We start from the raw sequence: 15,627 nt of genomic DNA on the forward strand, positions 1-15,627 counted from the left end.
ATCTCCATAATGAACAGGTGTTCCTCCAAACTCCTTTTTCACCTTCACGTGAATAAGGAACTGCTTTATTTTGCCTTGTGATTTCAAGATCTGAGATAACCGTAGACCAGGAGAAAATAATTTGTAGTGAGATATCTAGCCTAGAGCAGAAAAAATAACTCATTAGCTTCTAAATGTGAAATTCTGTTTTAATTGCATGTATGTGTTACATATGGAAAACCTATAAGCCAAAGAGCTAAATGAACAACCTAAACAGAGAACTATATATTTTCAATTTTTGTTTCTGTATTTGTCATTTTGTGATGTTTTCTTTGGCTTGGGGCTCAATAATTATTATAGAGGAAGCTAAGAGAAGGTTTAGTTGTAGACAAATGTTATTCTTTCTTTGTTCAAAGTGATTATTTTCTGTTTTCTCTGTGCAAGTTCATATTTTTTAGTATATGTAACTGTAGTGTTTAAGCCTAGTATTGTTCCTGGTCATCTGTTTACTTGTTTATAAATTAGAGTACTTATTGCTAGAGTAGTGACAGGCTGCTTTGCTGTCCATCTCTAAGTGATTGGATTGCTCTGCTACATTCCAGTGTTTGAGTTTGTTTGGCTTATTGTCAAGAGTGGAATGGTGGTTCCCTAGTCATGTCAGTACTGTCCTCCCTGGGCAAGTCCTTCATTTTGTTATTCCCCCAGGCCACTTCAGAAAGAAAGAAAAACGTCCTTGTGTCAAGTTGCAGACCACAGAAAAATATGAAAATTCAAGCTACTCAGCTTCTTTGGTTGCATTAAAAGGCAAAATTGCAGAGAGCTCCTTGTTACTGTTCAGCAAATCCTTCCAAAACTGTTGAAGTTTGACAAAGTGTAACAGGATGCTGCGTACTACAGATCATAAAGCATACTCACTGCGTTGCCATTTAAGCAACCATGTTGGCAGTCGATTTTGACTGGTTAAATATTTTTACCTTCCAGGCAGTTCAGGAAGCAGTCTATGCTTACTCTAAAGTGCCAATTACACCTTCTAGCTACTTGCACTAGGGGCAGCCCTCCCTCTTGTATACCATCCCTGCTGTTGTGAGCCAGAATATTTGAAGTGGTGGTAGTTTACTACCTTGGGCTAGGATAGACGGCTATAGTCTTGGAGAATCTTATCAGCATTTCTGGCTTTTTAATTTCTCCCGAGTCTTTTGGATTTCTTATACCATGACGGGAATGGACCCCATTCCTAAGTCAAAGTACGATTAAAGTTCATGAAATTAGTATTGTTTCAGCACCCGCAATGTGCCCAGTAATGACACCGCCTGCAATTCGTATGGTGTTACATGAACTGGTAACATATGTAAATACGATTGCAAATTCTTTTTTATAAGACCAGTTGCTCCTACTATTGGAACTGTCTGGGTAATCTTTCTTCCACGTGGCTTTTGTTTCTGCCTGCAGATCAAGGTATTTTATGACTTTGTGTCTCTGTACGCAAGACACTGTAATCACTAGGTGTGGCGATTTCAATGATCATTGCTACTTTTGTCTTTTCCTGGACCACTATATCCAGTTTTCTAGCATTGGTCTTTTGGACTGTTGGTATTGGGTGATCCCATGTGATGTAAACGTCATCATTTTCTATGATTCTCTGTGGCTTATGTTTCCAGTGTTTTTCAGCCACTTCGATAACATAATGTTTGCACAATCTCGCCACATTATTAATCCTTTCAGTATACAGTCCCTCTGCCATTGGATAGTCACAGCCAACAATAAGGTGTGTGACTGTTTCCAGTTCAGTTCCACAAAGCCTACATATCTCTGTTTCTCCCACATTTTCAATTCTTTTCTCAGTCTTCATAAATGATCTTCACTCGATCATCCCCAAATCTACATGCATCCAATATGCAGACGACTCCACCTTGATCTGTTCTGACGTCTCCCTCCCGAAACTCCAAGCAATCACCCAAAACTGTTTTACTTTAGTGGAAAAATGGTTCTCTAAACTGAAACTCATCCTTAATCCTACTAAAACCAAATCATTACTTTTTTATCCCTCTGCAACTACTCCTCTAGGAAAAGAACCTCTGAATGCGGACAACACGTTCCACGTGGAATCTACAAATGGTACCATCATAATCCCAGTCTCTCATACCAAACTACTAGGTGTGACTATAGATAACCAGCTTAAATTTGATATACACATTAACCAAACCATTAAATCTGTAAACAAGAAACCTGGATCTATGTACAGAATAAAAAATTTCCTAACCCCTCATACCAAACTAACCATTGCTCGCACTCATCTCCTCTCCACCCTCCTTTATGCCTCCCCAATACTGTCGTTCCTCAATAAGCGGGAACTCAATAAACTATCTGCTGCCTATAATCATATAGCCAGATTTATAACAGGAACACCGTATCGTACTCACCACTGCCTCAACCTAAATACCCTTGGCTGGCTAGAACTCCCCAACCTTCTCAAACTCAACCAACTTACTGAAGCTTTTAAAATAATCAACCAACCGGACAGAACCCCCTCTCTGAGCAATATCCTGACCTCCTACTCAAACCTAAAATCCCTCAGGTCAGCTAATAGTGTTCAGGTTCTAACCATTAAATCTAATAACTCTGGAGGCGATGCTCTCTATGCCAATTCCATTGGAAAGCTATGGAATTCCCTACCCAATAGCCTAAGACTAATGACCTCGATTAATCAATTCAAAAATCATCTCAAAATATTTCTTAAGTCTCATTGGTTATGCCCATGTCCTAAACCAGACTAGCCTCTGTAGTATATACCCTATCCCAGAGATATCAACCTACCCCCGCGGCTTCAATTTGTAGCCAACCTTAGAATTATCTATTCAACATTCTGATTGTTATTTTACAAATATGTTATACCAATGTCTTTCTCTGTTGTCTGTATGTAATGCTACTCTATACCATTTGTAAATGTATACTGTATTCTCTTATGTGTGGAGCTTTTCTCCCCGGGCCTCTACTGAAGATGGACATGTATCCAGCTAGACTAGCCCGGTCAACAAATGTAAAATAAATAATAATAAAAATAAATAAATAAAATGGACTTAGTAAACCAGCGTGTACGCAGCCCACTATCTTGGGCTGCCAATATTAACCTTTTATTTCTTGATGTAAATTCACCTCTCCTTAACCATTCCTGCATTCGTTCTTGATCAACATGAGGCTCTTCCAGAAGTTTTCTATACTTGCAACTATATTTGTTTTTTCCACATGTCTTGCCTTCTCATCTGGTCCTTCAACTTATATTCTTTCTTTTGTTTTTTTTAGCACATTCAGTTGCTGCCTGGTTTCTATCCACTTCTGGTTTGATTTCCATTCCTGCCTGACATCAATATGCTTCTGCTAAATTAAGCAGAGATGTCATTTTAGATTTATTCTCCTCATGTTTCAAAACTTTCACCACATTTGGATCTTGTGAGTTCAGTAGATATGTGGGGAGTCCCACGATTGCAGATCTATACATGTAACCAATTTCAAGGAGACCCATCCCTCCTTCAGAACAGTGAATATATAATTGTGGTATACATTGATTTTTATAAATCATTTGGTGAGCATGAAGCATCCTTCTTGTTTTAATATCCAGTCTATCCAACACTTTTTGGGGCCAGTCAATCACACCAAAACTATGTTAGGACAGGAAGAGCAAATTGATTTATAGCTTGGATCTTGTTCCTAGATGGTCAATGCTGTTTTCAGAATTAATTTGTCTTCTAAAGTACCCCTTACTAAGCTTTATTCACATTTGTTCATGTTTGATTGCTGATCCTTTATCAATTCCCAAGTATTTATACACCCCCTCTTGCTCAAGTTATTTTATATCACATTCTTGTCCCAAACTGATGTTTTCCTGGTGCTGCAATTTTCCTTTTTTAAAGGTTGCTTTTGCACATTTATCAAGACCAAATGACATTCCAGTATCATCTGAAAAAGTTTTGACAACCTGCAGCTATGCTTTCAGTTACTCATCTGATGAGCTATACAATTTTAAATCCTCGACAAAGAGAAGATAAATCATTAGACTTTGTTGTTTTCTAGAAGCCAAATTAAGCATTTCTGGAAGTGTGTGTGTGTGTGTGGGGGGGGGGGGGGGGTTGAGAGCTGAGTACAGTTGAGGTGGGTAAGTGAACCCATAGAAAAAAATAAGGATCTAGGACAAAAAACCCTTCTTGGTGGGGTGTAGTGTGTGAAAAGTATTCTTGGTGTTTGGATGGTATAGACCCATACCCAGGGCAACACTGAATATTTCTGCATGCTGTTTAGTCCAAGTTGCACTTTTGTGATACTTGTCCATTCTTTTACTTTAATCCATATAGAACCAGTGGTGTAACTTGATTTGCCATAACCTTAGTGGCTATCAGATTTTAACCTGTTTTTTATTATTTTTGGATAGTGGTGCAGATCCAAAGACTGTAGTCCACCTTCACTAAATTTTACACCTCCTGCTAATATCAGAGTCAAACAATTACAAAGTCTGCATTGCACCAAACTTTATTTGTAAAGAGAACAGTTTGTAAAAACTGTGGAAATTCTCTTTATATATAAAGCAAAGTGTTTCAATAGGAAGGTGTTTTGATGACAATGTGCACAAAAAAGTCTAGTTTGGCACTAGAAGCACTTGCATGCTCTCTCTCTGTGACTACATCCAAAGAAGAGAATTCAGAGTAGAAGTCTCTGCTTTTCCCAGTTAGGGGTCACCACAGTGGATCACTGGTCCGCTTATGACTGGCAGTGAACTTTTACGGTGTCAAGTTTTCAGCCCGGCGGCCAACCTTCAGAGAAGGGGCACACACGCACCTACCTGCATGTCTTTTAGCATTCATTCGATCTCAGGGAGGACATGCAGACTCCACACAGAAGGCATTCAGCCAAGAATCGAACCGGAGAGCCTCTTGCTGTGAGGCGACAATGCTAACATCTAAACCTTAAAAAAAAAAAAAATGTGGAAATCACAGAAAGTACCCTCTGTCAGTGGAAAGAATGCAGTGATGAAAATATCTGAGTTTTATCCTGTGTAGATCTGAAGTTACAGCAAACACTTCAATAATTAAGCTTTTGTCTCCTTTTTTGTAATGTGGAAGAGATGGCAGTTGATGAGCTTAGCTTGTCTAAATAGTTTAACTGTGTTGTACTTTACCAGCAGACAGCCTGCAGCCCTTTGGAAAATGGTACCGTCAAAGGCCAGTCGACCTGCATCATAGCTGGTTCCATTGCTTCCTTAAGTAAAGTGTGTATTGATGACACGTGGCTGACAGTTGGTCTCATCATAACTTCACCAGTCAGTATTGCATAGACTGCAACTCCAGGGGTTTGAGCTTCCTTTGGCACTTCATTGTTTAGCCGTCTCAGCTTCCAAATTTTAAATTTCTTCAATTCTGGCCTCTCAGGACTTTTAATTATACTGCTGGTGATTTGGTGCTATGGTTACTTCACTGCAGAAATCTTCTTTTAACAGATACTGTTACCATGTCAGTTGATTAATGTGGAGAAAATGCTTAAGAGGTGCTTATTACCTTCTTGCTTCGCCCCCTGTGCATGATATGCCCCACCACAATCCATCAACATGCAGTTGGAGTTTCCTACATGTCAAGCAGTTATATATTCTTGTACATTGTTTTTCTTTGCGTTTTGTCATAGTGAATGTGCTCACTCAGTGGATGAGAGTCGCACTGAATGGTGCAGTGGGTGGGCATGGTTCTTAGCTGGGCAGGTGATGCTATGGTTTGCCTCTATAAATCAAGTGTATCCAAGGAAAAAAATAGCCAAGCTGGGGACTATAGAGGAGGACATCCCGACAATTCTCCACTGCAGAAATCTTTGTTACGGATCAACTAATATGGTGAGTACATTTGTTATCCAGAAGCTTAGACAAAACCCATTGTAAATCTGCTGGATGAATCCTAGCAGAGTGGACCTCGTCTGTTAGTGGGCTGTTCAAAGATATACGACCTGCAGGCTGAGATGCTCATCAGCATTGGAGTTAATGGTAGGTATCTCCTTAAAAAAATCCATTTCCTTGTGTAACAGTAGTGTTACTTTTTCCCATTTTAAACATTTAATAAATTTGTTGAGTGAAGGCATTTGAGATCCACCTTTGTGTTACAGAACCTTGTTTTTGTAATCTGTTTGTTCATTCTCCAGTACATGCTTTGTTGTTCATGGTAACAGAGGAGTAAGAGTCACTCCCAACAAGAGCAAATATATAAGAACTAATCTTGAACTGGATGTCATGTCACTGCAGGTGACGTGCATGGGCAGTTTAGCATCACCAGTGCACCTAATGTCATGGCTTTGGAACATGAGCTAAAACTGGAGTACCCAGCACAAATAGATGCCAGTACAAGGGAAGAGATGTAAAAGACATGCAGAACCCAGTTTTGAGAATCAAGAGCTGTGAGGCAACATTGCTGATTTCTATATCACTGTGTCAATGTTATGAAAGACTGGAAAACCAATTTAATAAGGAACAATGGGAGGACATCTGCATGACTCCCAAGTACACAACAAAGTCCAGAATGTTTAGGAGTTTTGCTTGGAAGTGTTTGCATAACTATTTTTGTACTCCAAGCAGACTTCAAATAATTTTTCCTCAAGTAGATAGCAAATGTTGGTGTGGTAGGGAAGAAATAGGTAACTGGAAACATGTTTTTTGGGAGTGTAATGAATTGGCAGATTTTAAAAATGTCCTACAGAGTACTCTCTTGGAATTTGGGAGTAAATGTCTGTAACTAAGGAAATGATTCTTCTGAGCTGAGGCACAGGATCTGAATTACCTTATCATAGTAAGGCCTTACTAAGTTAAAAAGCAATTACTAGAAAATGGAAGTGGAAGTCTAGACCAACAGTATTTGAAGTATTGCATATTGTAAAACAAAAGAACTGGAACAGAGACCATAAAGGGAAAGAAGCAACTTGCATAGAAATAAATAGAATTTGTGGGAACAATACATGTGGAATAATGTTCAGGAGGAGGTGGAATGAGGTTTAAATCCAGGAAGGAACTGAGTGATCTATGTGATCAACTGTAAACCAATTCCTAAGAAAGAAAATATAATATATGTAAGTGGGAAAAATGTCTATATGGCTTTTTGTCATTACTATTAATGTAAGAGTGCCTAAGTCTTAAGTGGAAGTTTAATAAAGACATTAGAGAAAAAAGAATGGGAGAGGAGTGTGGAAAAAAATAGAAAATATATGATAGAAAATGCTAGTATTTTCCTTAATTGCCACTAAAGTAGTTTTGGAGGAAACCATTTCAAAGTGCGTTTTTCTTTTCATTGTATGCTGTTAAAAAGAATATCTTTTTTTATGTAGAAACAGCTGTACTGCGTATGACACGTGCAAGACGTTCACAAGTGGAACACCAGCAGCATATAGATGTTGAAAAAGCACTAGATATTCTTTCATCCCAAACTCCTCAACTTGTTGTGGATCATGAACGGCTGAGGGTATGTAATAGTCCTTAAACAAGAAATGTATGCACATACTGCTATGAAAGTTTTTTTGTGTAGAAATATAAAACAGCATTAAGTCAGCATTATAAGTTGTTAGTAAACGTAGTTGTGGTGCAGAAGGTTATAGATAGTGTCACTAAGGTATAAAACCCTCCACTAATTTGAGATGTTTCCTTAGAATGTTTTTTTTCCCTCTTTTGTCTTGAGAATGTACCAGACTTCGGAAATATGATTAGCAGTTCACTGCATCTCATTGTAGGTAATCGCTGAGGTAGCCTGTTAGCAGCTGCTAACAATTGGCAAGTTTCACCATTTGGTGCTGTGATAGCAAAAAAATCTTCCTATCAGTGCCAGTTTGGGGAGATCTCACTTTACCCGCCACATTTATCATCGGTTTGGTAAATGTTTGCCTAAATCTTTGAAATTTTTTTCTTGTTGTGCATGTGTAGCATGCTGCAGTCCCTTTTGATTGCTACTTTTGCAAGCAAAATATTAGATGAAGCTTTATATAACAGACTTTTGCAGATGTTCCAAATGTGACTGTCCGTCAAAGATTGGATGGAGGAGCTAACTAGATAAGTGACCCCTGGACCACTTTCTCAGATTCTTATGAACAAACTATTCAAATTCATGGGAACACTGTCATCACAAAGGCTTTTATAGAGTTGTGTGTATGTTTGGGTCACAGGTGACAGCACCCACAGTAGCATGGAGAGGCCAAGACACCAGTGAAGTTGTCATTAAATAAAATCTATCACAGGGCATGTGGTTCTGGCATGGCCTTCAGATGTCTCTTGATAGTGATTAATTTTGGTCCTTTTAACCTGCTCGTGACCTGTTCCATTAGAATGCTGTTTTGTGAACTCTCTATAGCTTTGTTATCAGAGCTCTTGTCAGCTAGAATTCATTTATCAGGAAATAGTTCCATACTGAACTGATGTTGTCTCTTCTGCAGAAGATTGTTTGTGACAGGAACCCACAGATGCCATCTTTATTTAGGATCATAGGAAGTTACTAGGCTAGTTGCCCTCGGGCCACTACAAGCCTAGCCAATATAACACTTGTTCCCAAGAGTGAGTGTCTGTTACGGGTAAACACTAAATCAGCACCTATTGCCCATATCTAAGAGGGACACAGTTGGAACCCCTGAGGCGAATTTACGGTTTCCAGTACAGTCCAAATTATTCTTAAATAGGGTCAGTGAGGGGCACTGCCTAACATGGATTGGAAGTCTGTTCCAGAGATGAGGTAACCTCTGCAAGATAAATCTGTCCCTCCAGCAAGATTTATCGGTCACAAACCAGGTTAAAGTCCCTTGAGAGTGTGATGTGTACTGTCTGACTTGCTAATGTATACCATTTTCATTAAGGCAGGGTTGGATATTGCCTTGTATGCAAGGCACAGGTTGCCTCTGAGCAGTCTGTATCACACAGAGTAAAGAGAGAGTGATTTCACTCTATCCACATTATGACGTGCTGGAGACCTTCAATTTTCTTTTTAAGAAACCTTTGCTGTCTCTCCAGTTTCTGCAGGTGCTTAAGAGAGGTACGTACCAAAGGGAGCATTATACTCTGTGTTATTGGCATGATGAGGGAGGAGTAAACGGGGGGGGGGTCATAACCTCCTTTTTTCTGGAGGCAGTGCCCTTACTTATGAGGTGAGCAACATGGAATCCCCTTCTTACTATTTTTTAATTTCTCCAGGTCTATTGGGTTTCTAATACCATGACAGGAATGGACCCCACTCCTAAGTCAAAGTACGATTAAAGTTCATGAAATTAGTATTGTTTCAATCTTTGATGTCAGCCAAAAGTGCTCTTCACAACACCTGCAATGTGCCCAATAATGACTCCTGCAATTTATATGGGATTGCATGGATTAGTAACATATCTAAATACGATTGTAGATTCTTTTTAAAGGACAGTGAGATTATATTATTAAATGCTCAACTTCTTTCTTTTTCTCCCTGTTTACTGTCCCAGCATTTTAAAATATTTTAAATCAACTGTTTCTCTCCACTACAACAGTACCTTACTGTACTGTGGTGGTTTCGCTTTCAAAAAACTTTATCCCACCCTGAAAAACTTGCTGCAGTCTCCAACTTATTGATGTCATAAAGGCAAATGAATACAGGTAAGTTCCTGGCCAATTCCCTCCCCAAACTGACATCACCACAACCATCCTAAAAACCCACCCATGCTGTGATGTCACAACTCCCTGGTCCTTCCCCTACCCATACAGAAAGTAAAGACTAGAAAAAGGATACAGCAGGTGGTAGCTCAAATTGCCCTTGGCACTTTGACAGCTAGTGAAGTTAGGTGTGAAGGGGGATGGGAGATGAGTCAAATTAGTACAATTCAGGCTTCATAAAAGACTGCAAGTTTACCCATTCTAAATTCCAATCCCATTGTCGATTTCCTAAACGTCAACACCCAAATGTCGAATGCTGAAAACCGCAAATGGCCAATTACGCAAATTATTTCCCAGCGTCTGTCTCTTGAACTGTTGGTGATATAAACTTCATAATTTTATATGATGCTTTTTTGACTCATGTTTCCAGTGTTTCAGCCACTTTATTACTATAATGTTTGCACAATCCCCAGTGCAACAGTCTTGCCACATTATTATGCCTTTCAGTGTACAGACGTCCTGCCATTAGTATGTCACAACCAGCAACAAGGTGTGCAACTGTTTCCAATTCTGTTTTACAAAACCTACATTTGTCTGTTTCTCCCACGTATTCAATGGACTTTGTCAACCAGCATGTACAAAGCCCACTATCTTGGGCCACAAATATTAACCTTTCATCTCTTGGTTTCATTTTTCCTCTCGTTAACCATTCTGCATTCTTTCCTGATCAACATGAGGGTATTCCAGAAGTTTTCTATACTTGCAACTATATTTATGCATTTTCCACATTTCTTGCCTTTTCATCTGGTCCTTCACCTTATATTCTTTCTTTTGGCACATTCAGTTGCTGCCTGATTTTTATCTACTTATATGATTTCCATTCTTGCCTGACACCGATATGCTTCTGCTAGATTAAGCAGAGAAGTCATCTTAGATTTATTCTCCTCATGTTTCAAAACTTTCACTGTGTTTGGGTCTTGTGAGATCAGCAGATGTGTGGAGTCCCACGATTGCAGATCCTTACATGTAATCAGTTTCAAGGAGGCCCATCCCTCCTTCGGAATGGGGAATATATAATCTTGGTATGCACTGATTTTTATAAATAATTTGGTGAGCATGAAGCATCCTTCTTGTTTTCCTAATCTGTCCAACACGTTTTGGGACCAGTCAATCACTCCAGAACTGTAAGTTAGGTTGGAAGAGCAAATTGGTTTATAGCTTGGATTTTGTTCTTAGATGTCAGTGCTGTTTTCAGGATTAATTTAAGTCTTCTAAAGTATTCCTTACGAAGTTTTAATCGCATTTGTTCATGTTTTATTGTTGATTCTTCATCAATTCCCAAATATTTATACACTCCCACTTGCTCAATTTCTTTTATATCACATTCTTGTCCCAAACTGATGTTTTCTTGTTTTAAAGGTTGCTTTTGCACATTTATCAAGACCAAATGACACACTTGTATCATCTGAAAAATTTTTGACAACCTGAAGTTGTGCTTTCAGTTTCTCATCTGATGAGCTACACAGTTTAAATCATCGACAAAGAGAAGATAAGTCTTTACACTTTGTTGTTTTCTAGGAGCCAAGTTATAGCCATGGCCTAAGCTGTTAAGTAAACAGCTTAATGGATTAAGGGTAAGGCAGAATAGGGGGCGACAGAGTCACCCTGCAATATCCCCCTTTGAATTTTTATCCCTGGGATAATTTGTCCTTTGTCATGACTTAATCGCAAACTGGTCTCTCACTGTTTCATGGTCACTGTAATGTAGTCGATCAGTGTAGGGTATATCTTATACATTTTTACATACTGTCTTATCCATGAATGTGGGATACTGTCAAAAGCATTTTTGTAGTCAATCCATGCCATACTTTGATTCTTCCCCTTTTTACAGTTCTCCACTGACTTTCACAACAAATGATCCTTTTTTCCTTATTACTTTCTTTTATTGCCCTTTTGTTCTACTGTCATAATTGAGTTTTCTTCTAAGTGACTATAAAGTCTGTCGGCATCAGTTCCTGTGTATATGTCATTGGAAGGCAAGTTATTGGTCTATAATTTTTAGGATATCTTGCAGATTCACTCTTAAGTAGGAGCATTGTTTTTCCTGTTACCCAGGTTGGTAAAGATGTGAAGTTGTTCTATCTTGCCTTCATTCTCACTGATGGGTTCGGAGCCAATCCTCGTCTCCGACTCGGCCAAATGCTAAAGCTCGAGGTCTTCAAACAGCTCGTGGCCTACGCCCTATCCCATGATGTAATAGTGCTTCCCTCAGATCTCAGTTGCCGCCGCAACAGATCAGGTGTTTGTCGAACAGCTCTGGCCAGTATTGTCAAACTTTTGATATTTGTCTAAGCAAAATATTTTCATTCCTGTTTGTTAGTTGTTGGATTACAGTTAGCTACTTGAGACACTTGTCTCTTTTGTTAGTCATTGCTGGAGTACTTTTTCTCCTTTTCTTGAGGCCGCTTATTTCTAGGCCTTTTTTTCTATAAGTGAACTAGAATAGTTAGTTAGATTTACGTAACTTGCTCCCTATCCTCTATATGTAGCCCATTTTTTTATTAGGGCATTAATAATATATCTTTGCTGTTACTTGCGAATACTTTTTATTCAACCCTGCAATTTTTATTAGGATTGTATAATAGTTATTGAACAGTTTGGTGCGTTTCATAGTTATAGTTAGTCTTAGACCCTCCTTTATTAGGTTATTCTTCTTGTATAGATATTATCTGTGTTCTGTGTGTTATATATAGAACTAGAGTTTGTTCTGCCTTGGGTAATTTTCAGTTGACCTGAGTTATGTCTGAAAAAGTTAAATCTGGATTTAAAAAATGTCCGGAATGTGGCCAGAAGATGTTGGTTACAGATGGCCATACAAATTGTGTTTATTGTTTAGGTGAGCTTCACCCACAGGAAAATTGTGCCATCTGTCACTCTCTTAGCTCTCGCGCTCTTCATGAATGCAAGAGCAAACTAATAGCAAGAGGTAAAACAAAACTACACCCAATAAGGGTCAAACTTGTAAAAAAAAAATAACAAAAACGAACAAGGAAACATACTTTATTACGATGCTCTTAAAAACTAAGCGCTTTCGCCATTTACAAATGGCTTCTTCAGATTTAATAAGAGTCAAAAATTCACTTTATATATACTTGTAAAAGCACATTGTCTATCCAGTCACTTCACACAACTAATGAATATTTAATTAATTCAATAACGGACACCCTAGTAAAAAACTAACATCAATAGTTTATAATAGAATAAAAAATATAACCACACTACTTCCAAATGTACTCCGGTTTCCACCAATAAGTGCCCACGACTGCCAAAAAGCTATATAGCCAAGGTTTATTGTAACAAAAACACGGACTGATACGACAAACTGAGTACACAAACAGAAAAAATGAAAAGCGGTAACAGAGTTAAGCTCTTTCAACCAAATCAGCTGGTCTTCATCAGAACTGCAACATATAACTGTTCCACTGTTTAAATAACTTTTGTGGCGCCAAACTACTCCTCATTCCTTAAAGTTACATAGACAAAATTTTAACGTATAATGTTCTTAATAATGCCATTAAAATATAAATATATACACATTAAAATGTTGTAAACAATACTATTTTTTTAAATACTTTAGTTGTTTAATTAATTGCTGTTAAAATGTATTAACATGTTAAAAATTAGTATGTTATAATAAAAATGTTAAAATAAAAATATATTATATTAAAATGTTTCTACCGCCAAGACCTTGTAACATTTCTATTTCATACTTTCAATTTAAAAAAAATATATAACTATATATAATATAATATTATAAATGTATAATAGCAAGAGGTCTCTTGAAATCTTCCTTTCAAGAAGCCTTAGACAAGGACAAGCCTACCAAGTCTACAAACACTGTGTTTACAAGTTCATTGCCAGAGTTTGAACAGAAAAAGGGCTCATCAACTTCAAAAACAACTAAATCTAGAAAGACTGCCACCTCGGCGCCTAAGCCTATAGAGTCAGAGGTAATTGTGGTCAGTAGGATCCGGTCCCCAGCCTTGGAGCTGGTATCTCCCACTTCAAAATCTCTTATTCTTCAGTCTGAGACATCATCCATTGCTTCCCGGTCCTCAAGACTATTGGATAAGGATGTGGATTGAGTAGTACAGAGACTTCTACAGTCACAGGCACTAGCCAAAATTCTGTCGGGTCCGACCCTTAGGGCTTTGGAACCAACCCGGACTCAACCCGTTTCTTCGATTCCTCTGATTCAACCCGAAGTTTCGGAGCTGGAGTATAATACCCACCTTAAAGTCTAGGAGCCGACACTCACTTTTGGGTCCTGAGAGGATAGTCGTACCGATCTTTCGGTGCCGACTTTGCCTCTCGGCGCCTCTGCTCGGGTGAGCTTGGCACCTAACGCGGGCTCGGAGCCCACGGTTTCGGCACAGCGGAGATTGCCTGTTTCTACGGATCTAGGTGTCTCTCTGGACCAGAGCCTTGGGGCTTTTGATGCCATGAGGAGAGTGTTGTCCCCTCGGGCACCCACGTCATCGGTACCAGCAATCTCCTCCCCTAAAGTTCCTGTGTCTGTCTCTGCTTCACTGATCCCTCAAAAGCATAGAGACCCGGAGTCTCAGGTCCCCCCATCAGGTGAGTCCTGATGTTCTTCGTGTTTCACTGTTGCAGTCATCACATTTGGGTTATCTGCTTGCAGTAGCCCTCAGTCGGCCTGATTAACAAATTCTTGGGTCTTGCGTCGGTTGCTGTCTCTTCTTCTGTGATGTCAGGTAGTCAGGGGTATAAAACATGCAGCCGACGCCATTACATCAGTCTTTCTTGCCGTGCAGTGCCCGAAGCAGAAGCAGTTCGCAAGTGCCCGTCAGCTGACTCCTGAAATTTTTGTTTGAGTTTCAGAACTGAAGTCTTCAACTAAAAGCTAAGTAAATCCATTGGGGAAACCTTTTCTTGCTCTAAACCGATATCAGTAAAAGTAAATAATTGCATTTCTTGTGGAAAGCAAATACTTCATAAAGATTTTCATTTGTACTGCATTCCTTGCCTAGGCCCTGACCAACAACGTACCTCGCTGTCGGTTTTGTGCCTTATTTAAACCACGAACTATCCGTCGTCAGTATATTTTTGCTTCTAAATATTTTGGTGCTCGGTTCAATTATCCAGATATGTCTTCGGTAAACCATCCGACTACCGACATTCCAAAAAAACGCAAAGATAAAGACAGGCCGCCTAGGACAACACTTCTCCTAAGCCAGTCGCCAGTTGCTCAGTGAGGCACTTTCGCAGCCCCTGATACTTGCTACTTCAGATTCGCAGGCCTCTACTGAGACCCATTCAGAGTCTGGTATGCCGCAAGATGTTTTAACTGTGGAACCTGTGGATGTCTCTACCTTGGATGGGTCCGGAGCCACTGTGCAGGCACCAACTTCTGAGGGTGTATTCAGGCCTACTGACTTGCATATTAAACCAACACCATCTTCTTCAAGGCCTAAAACTCGAACCATGCCTAGAAAACTGACGCCCAGACCGCATGGTCAGGCCTCTATGCCTAAAAAAACAAATAAGAATGGCTGAAGACCTTATTACTTTAATCAGGGAAAGCCAACCTTCTACCTCTAAGAGACCTAGAACTGAGTTTGCTTATGATACTTCCGACCAGGATACTGAAATTTCTGTTTCCTCTGATGACCAGGATTTACCCTTATCTACCTGTGAGGATTCTGATGCTGAGGACTCTATTCCCTCTGCTTCCCTCCCGGAGGATTTCTCTTTTGGTGAAACCTTGCATACTCTTAGGGAGCATTTTCATTGGGAAAGTCAAGATTTCTTTGATTCTAAAAAGAGGCTTAGGGATTTCTTACTCATGCCTCAGCACAGGCCTTTAGCTATCCCTACTGTACTAGATATTGTTGATGATGCCTTTTCGGAATCTAGCTTGGCCCCTGACTCTCTACCTCCTGTTCCCAGAAAATTTGATAGCCATTACAGGGTTCCTGACTCTCACAAGTTCCTTTTCAAAAATTCTACTGTGG

At 39.3% G+C, this 15,627-nt stretch overlaps 1 protein-coding gene across 1 annotated transcript in view; it reads left to right on the forward strand.

The window, feature by feature from the left end:
- The window catches only part of ATAD2 (ATPase family AAA domain containing 2), a 1,885,102-nt gene that overhangs the window by 1,708,301 nt on the left and 161,174 nt on the right, over positions 1-15,627 (forward strand). Inside the window, exon 21 of the mRNA XM_044066177.1 lies at positions 7,324-7,457. Coding sequence (XP_043922112.1) covers positions 7,324-7,457 — 134 coding nt within the window. The remainder of the gene's footprint in view (positions 1-7,323; positions 7,458-15,627) is intronic.

The sequence above is a fragment of the Protopterus annectens genome, chromosome 3.part1, assembly GCF_019279795.1.
Source record: "Protopterus annectens isolate FY-2018-M chromosome 3.part1, PAN1.0, whole genome shotgun sequence".
NCBI classification, from domain to species: Eukaryota; Metazoa; Chordata; order Ceratodontiformes; family Protopteridae; genus Protopterus; species Protopterus annectens.